We start from the raw sequence: 6,752 nt of genomic DNA on the forward strand, positions 1-6,752 counted from the left end.
ATTTTATAAGTGCTCGTTTAAATTCTGATCTAATAATATAACAATTAATATAAAGCTATAAAAGAAAATAAATTCTATAGATTCTTTGGAGCACAATCGACGAGCTGTTGAGCCGTCGGCTGTTGTCTGAGTCGGCATAATGTCAATGTGATCGAAACCCGTCGGCACTTGACAAATTGTGATGCCTCAAGAAATTTCCTTTGTTTCGGAAAATTAAGAAATGTATTGTGTCAGTTGAACAATGCCTAGATATAGTATATACATTTGCAAGCATATATATATATTTGATTTATTTAACTTCCGATTTGCAATGATAAATTTATTTCCGATATTGATTAATACATTTTATGACTCCCAAAATTATCTGAAAAAGAAACGCCAAGAAATACAATTGTTTGTTTGTTTTTTTTTTCTCATTTTTTATTTTTGAATTTTTGTTTGCATAAAAATTGATGCAATTTTTAGCAAACTTTTTAAATATTTTTCTGAATTCTGTATAATCTCTTTGTCAGCTTTTACAAAATATCTATCGCTTAAGAACTAAGCAGGATGCTTACAAAAACTTACAAACTAATATTTAAAGTGTTTCCATAATAAGATTTAAAATATTTAAAAATCAAATATTGCTAAATCTAGAAATGTTCGTTAAATCAATTTCAAGCTATATGTTCTTATATAGTTATCGATGTTGTTGTTGTTGTTGTTGTTGCTGCTGTGTAGAAACAAAACCATTATCACAATCGCTTTGATGAGTAAACTTAAGAGGGGCTGCATTAATTTTGTAGATATCTTTTGGAAAATAAGTTAAGGAAATAAAATAAAATTCAGTTCAATGTTCCGTCGGGGAAGTGACATTGTAAAGGCAAAGGGCCGACGGCAACTTGTTGCTCTCGCTGTTGGTTCCTTTGTACTGACTGTTGACTGTAGTAAGAGTTGTAGTTGTTGTTGCCATAGTAGTAGTAGTTGTAGTAGTTGTTGTTGTTGTGGTTGTTGTGGTTGTTGTGGTTTACTCAAGCCTGCGTTTTTTACTGCGATGGTTTGCGCCACTTGCCGCACTTGCGTCCTGCACGCTGCAGACACTGACTGGCCGTGGAGTCCATGAGCTGGCGTATAGTGTTAAGCATCACTGTAGCCATCTGCCAGTGGCGTAGGCGCAACAATTGCTGCTCCTGCTCTCGCGCCTTGCGCAGCAGCGTCGCCTGATCGGGAATATAGAAGGCCACAGCCATTGTAGATCGGTGTGTGATGAATTTGTAGTTGTTGCTGTTGCTGCTGTTGTTGTTGTTTTTGATGCTGTCACAGGAAACTTGTTTCTTTGTTTCCAATTGCACAATTGTTTGCAATTAATTAATAATGTCTGTCTTTCTTTTGCAGATGACTCAAGACTTTCTCTTTGCAGATTCGCACGACGCACACAATGAATAAATTAACTACACAAATTCTTTGTTGTTGTTGCTGTTGCTGCCGCCGTTTACGCACTCGTCAAAAATGCGTCAGGTTCGTTCACTTTGTTCTGCTTCTGCTTTCGGCTGTCTGCTCTGCTCTGCTCTGTTTTGCTTTGTTCGCTGCGCACGTCCGCACGCTTCGTTGGCTCACTTCAAACTGTCTGCAGTGAGCGAGACGTGCGCTCTTTTTATACGTCTGCCGCTCTCGCACAAGTTGCTCTTGCTCTCTCTCTGGCGCTTGCTCTGGCTGCCGATGACTCTCAGCGTGCGCTGTCTTGCTCTCCCTGTGCTCGTAGGCCTCAATTGCTGCTGCTCTCGTTGGCGCTCGCCCGCTACAATTTTTGTTTTGGTATTTTTGTTGACATCGCCTCATTCGTATTTTTTTTGTGTGGCTGCTGAAAAGCCACCAAAAAAAAATGGTATTGTTGTTGCCAGGCGTCGAGAGCGCCCAGTGGTTGCCACCTTGCGCCTGTTGCCAAGTGTGTGTATCTGTGTGGGTGTGCTTGTGTCGTAGCAGTCGCGCCTTTGTTGTAACTGTATACGGCGAGAGGTACAGTTAGCATATTAATTGTATTAAATCATCGTTGCATGACAAACGCTGCAAGCGCCAACATCTGCAGTGGAAAGAGAGCAGCAATACAGATTGAAATATGGGCAAGTGGGCAACGTCTTAACCTCAGAGAAAATAATTATAAATCTATAAGTAAAACCCGTATTGTAAATTACAATTTATAATAATATATTCATGTATATAGACGATATATAAATATTTATAATATCAAGCTCTCAGTTTTATTTTATTTGACGAGCCTTTCATCCATTTCTTTATCAGCTCATTTATTAATGTTTTACAAGTGTTTTCCAATGCTTCCGACTAGAAGCTTAAAGTAATGGATGTCTGTCATAAATGCTGTATACGTGAATAATATATATCTATATAATTTTTACCAACAATGGGCGCGTCCACTTAGTATCTGGCTATAGATCATCTTTTTTTGTTCATGATTCGCATGAATTTTTCTACCCATTGAGCGGAACGAGTCGAAAATGATATCGTTATTAAACGAGCATGATATACTGTATTTGATATATGATATATATACTGATATGTATTTCGAAAGGTTTCTGAAATTTTATATTAATTACTTTCGCTTTAATTTCACATTTAGTACAATGACTGGCTAAATGTGTAATTATTTCCTTCATGTTTCTTATTATTGGATCGTAGAATCGTATTCCTCAGCATAAATATGCAACCGCACCCATTCATGGTTTTTATTAAGAATCAACAAACTTATAAAAAGTACATGTTCGATAACAAGAAAGGATGACCATATACATACCTATATTATATTACATATGCAAAAATAAATTAATGCTAATCACTAATATTATAAATTAAGCAATGGAGTTCGTAATTAGTCAGATATTATTCATCAGTTTTGATCCACTTATGAAAGTTAAATAAAGATTTATTTCTAAAAATGGATATTGTGAAAATTATTAATTTCTATTTTCGTTGAAGCCTCGATGAAATCATTCCTGTTGCCTGCACGTAAAAGGTGGTAACTCATCTATATTCGAAATTAACTGGCCAACTTCAGCGCTTATGACTCCACCCACAATGTCGTCACTTGGCTTTGACCCAGGCACACAATCTCAAACTGTCTGCTAGCCTTAGAGCGTTGTGTGTCTCAAGTGTCTTTCGGTCGGTCTGTCGGTCTGTCGGTCGGTCCGACTGTTACACAACTTCCACTTAGGGGTTGCTCTAGGTCTATTGTTGCGAGAACTACTCGCTTCTTTGCTCTGAACAATTTCTATCCCATTCGCACATCCGACAAAGTCGCTGCATAGTTTTTTTTTCCTTCTTGGTTTTCCGGGTTCGCGACGGCAACATAAATCCGAAAGGCGTGGCTTATTTCCCAAATGCCGGCAACATTTTGTAGCAGAAAGAAGCCGCAACAACATTTTCTCTTTCATTTTGGCCCAATGAACCAACGACTGAACACAGCTTGAGTTTTTGTGTGTTTCTTCTTTTTTTTTTTTTTTCTTTTTGGGCTCCTCGACTTTTTGTATTTGTGGGGCGGAGTTTTGTCCGAGACCTTATTTAATGGGCTACCTTACCGTGGCGGTTATTTTATGAATCAGCATTTCTGGGTGGAGTCTCTTTTAGATTTATAGATTTTGCTCAAATCATTGCCGAGCCCTTCAAAATAAACTCTTAACCACTCGAATCCTGCCTTGCCGACGGTAATTTACGCATTAGCAATCCATAATTGGAACAATTGGTGAATTGGTCGACTAGATTCCTTTAAATTGATATTCCTTGAGATAAGAGTTTTGAACTGTTTAATGAAGCGTAAGAGGGGTTCTCAACCGATAAAAATCTCACGGGGTTCCTTGTTTTCTTAAAGGATTACATGATATTTTTCTTGAGGCATCTTTTCGATCAACTTTCTTTCGAGACATGCGGGTAATTATTGCAATTTTTATTTAAATTCTAAAGGCAATGTAAACGAGACAGAAATCATCTAGGGTTGTTTGACAACCCATATACCATTTACCATTGTTGTCGCCATCAATTTGCATAGCTAATTGCATGGAAATGCAATTTGTTTACTGATTTTGGAAATCATAAAGTTTCAATTCAATTTTATAGTTTAGCTTTTTGGGGTTATTGAAAGTGAATATGTCAAATTAGCTTTTAATTGAGTTTTCAATCTGCATGTCAAATGACCCACATGATCAGAACTTTGACGCGTGTTCCACTTAAAGTATGTCAATCGGTTTGATTAACCACAGAATTTTTTGTACTCTACTTTCATGAGACATTAAAGTTCCCAGCAAAAAGTGAGTGTGACTTTTCTGACGTGGATTTGTCTTTGTTATTAAATTCACGACATTGTAGCTGGAAACTGCCTTAAAAAACATGCAATACTCTTATATTTGATAAATCTGTAATTCTCATGTGCTAATGAGTAACGCCAACAAAGCGAGCGACTTGCGTAATATTAAATCTGTTTGTTGCCTCTCATGCTAAACAACTTTCTTTTTCTCAATTTCGTTGAGTTGCGAAAGTGTTCTTTTAAATTGTTACTCACTTCTCTCTTTAATACTCTCCTGGATCTTTACTCACCCTCTCTCTCTCTCTCTCTCTGTCGATACGAACGATATTCTCATAATTTCAGTAGCTTAATGCTATCTCTTTTTAAGTTTTTCATTTATCAAGATTAAGTTCCTATCTTGTAATCACTTCCGTCCGTTGTCCTACTGTATTTGGGAATATAAATAACTTTGTTACACATTTTTCCAATAATCTGCCAAGTTATCGCTCTATAATGAGATATCTGCATATCAATAAATCCTTTTACACTTTCAATCCATTTCTATCTCAACTTGTTCCTATGTATGAAGATTTAGATCCTGTCTAACGATCATTCCTGTCGTTTTCCTATCCTATCTTTCTAGCTAACATTTCTCCCTATTATTTTAATAAGTTGTTCCACTTTAATTATTTTCCAGTTTCGCAATCAATCGTTTTACAATTGCTCACTCTTTTATATTTCATTGATTTGTTGCTTTCTTTCCCTTTCAGTCTTCCCAAAATCCCATTTCATTAAGTTCTCGCGGGATTAGTCTACGCTTTGTCACCTCCTCTTTCTTCCCATCCAAAGACATTCTCAGTCTCAGTTTCGCCCTGCTTATCTGTCGATTTGTTTAACAATCTCTTTCGTTCTCGTTCTCCACTATTTCGTGTAATTTGTATTAATTTTTTATGAGCCTCTCTACTGGTGGCCCTGGCATATTTTCCCCTTCTTCCATCCACTCGTCTACTGTCTGATATTTTTTTTTATATTTGTTTTCCATTTAGAAAGCAGTGAAACAAAGACAATTGCTGGGTGATCCGTTGCACATGGGTCATTAACTTGCCGCATTTTGTAACGCCTGTCATTGAGTTGCTGCTTAGGCAGACGATCGTCGGTCCGTTCGTCGGCTCGTCGGTCGAGCGACGAAACGATCGCGGAAGCTTTGCCGTTTCCCAGGCAAACGCAGAGAATCAACCAAGCGACCAAGCGACCGATGACTCATCCATGTATTGCACTTGGCAGTGAGATGTCGTTGAGGAGGGGCGCAGAGGGAGCAGGGGAGGGGCATACCAAAACGAGACCCATTTAATGTTGTTTAACGACTGTTTGCTGTGCGGGGTTTCGTCTCGTCTTGTCTTTGGGTACAACATGTGCATAACTGTTCGGATTCGGATTGGAATTGGAATTGGGATGGGGACTGTAGACTGTAGACTGTAGACTGTAGACCGCGGACCGTAGACTGGTACTGACACTGGCACTGGGATTCGGACGGAACGGGACGGGGACGGGAACGGTTACCTCAACACACACTCAACGCAAAAAAAGATACAAGACGATATGCCGATAAGATTGTTATACCCAAAACAGATGTGGACCTTCTTCATTTTCGGACTCTTGGCCTTTGTTTAATTTATTTGATTGTTCTTTTTGTTTGCCCAACGATGATTTCTGTGTATGCTTGTGTGTGTCTTGTACAAACATGTCAGTGCGTTATGCTCTTTTTTATTTGAGTAATTTTCGCCCCTTTTTTATATTTTTCAATAGATTTTATGGATAGATAAAGGCTATCTGCAGGTCGTTGAGATCTTTGATTTTTCGCCTCGACTCGCCTCGGCTCGGTAGGTGCGTGGTAGGCAGACGGACATGCAAAGACATGCAGCGACATGTCTCGAATTGTTTTTCTCGTTCTCTACGTGTGTGTGTGTATGTTTGCTTATGGCATTATTTGTCTATCGTCTTAGTTGCACTAATATTTTCCTCATGGGCCAGTAGTCAAGTGGTGTGAGTCGCATGTGGAATGAGGGAATGAGTCATGCTGCGGTTGCACTGGGTACATGTTGCATGAGAATGTGTGGCAATTAGAGTTGATTATTAGTAGGTGCAAGTGTATGGTTAATTTATTATATGGCACAGATAATAAATAACAAAAGAAATTAGCATAAAATGCTAGAAATTGCATTAGAATTAATGAACTACCAAAAGTCTTAGTATGCTATAATGTTAGTTAAGACTATACCTTGCGATCAGAATATAACTTGATCTCACAGTCGCAGTCAATTTTCCATGCTTCCTGAATATATTTCGCACACTGATTCTCTTAAATTTTCCATTTGAATTGCAAGTTTTCCGATCTTTTATCTTTTATGGCCACTTAAACATTTGGAACTCATCAAATATAACTGGAGTGTGTGAGTTGTGCTATAGTTTTGGCCATTTTATG

The 6,752-nt window shown here is 38.1% G+C and overlaps 1 protein-coding gene across 1 annotated transcript; it reads right to left on the reverse strand.

Annotated features, from left to right (window-relative positions):
- Positions 1–480: 480 nt before the first annotated feature.
- Positions 481–1,602, reverse strand: LOC117787613 (cell death protein rpr). The gene has a single exon (XM_034626184.1). It carries the CDS (start codon positions 1,227–1,229, stop codon positions 1,026–1,028), a length of 204 nt encoding a protein of 67 aa, XP_034482075.1. The 5' UTR covers positions 1,230–1,602; the 3' UTR covers positions 481–1,025.
- Between the last annotated feature and the right edge of the window lie 5,150 nt (positions 1,603–6,752).

The sequence above is a fragment of the Drosophila innubila genome (genome assembly GCF_004354385.1).
Source record: "Drosophila innubila isolate TH190305 chromosome 3L unlocalized genomic scaffold, UK_Dinn_1.0 0_D_3L, whole genome shotgun sequence".
NCBI classification, from domain to species: domain Eukaryota; kingdom Metazoa; phylum Arthropoda; class Insecta; order Diptera; family Drosophilidae; genus Drosophila; species Drosophila innubila.

What these genes read in the sequence shown, in the direction of transcription:
- LOC117787613 (XM_034626184.1), bottom strand. Translation starts at nt 1,229, where the DNA reads ATGGCTGTGGCCTTCTATATTCCCGATCAGGCGACGCTGCTGCGCAAG.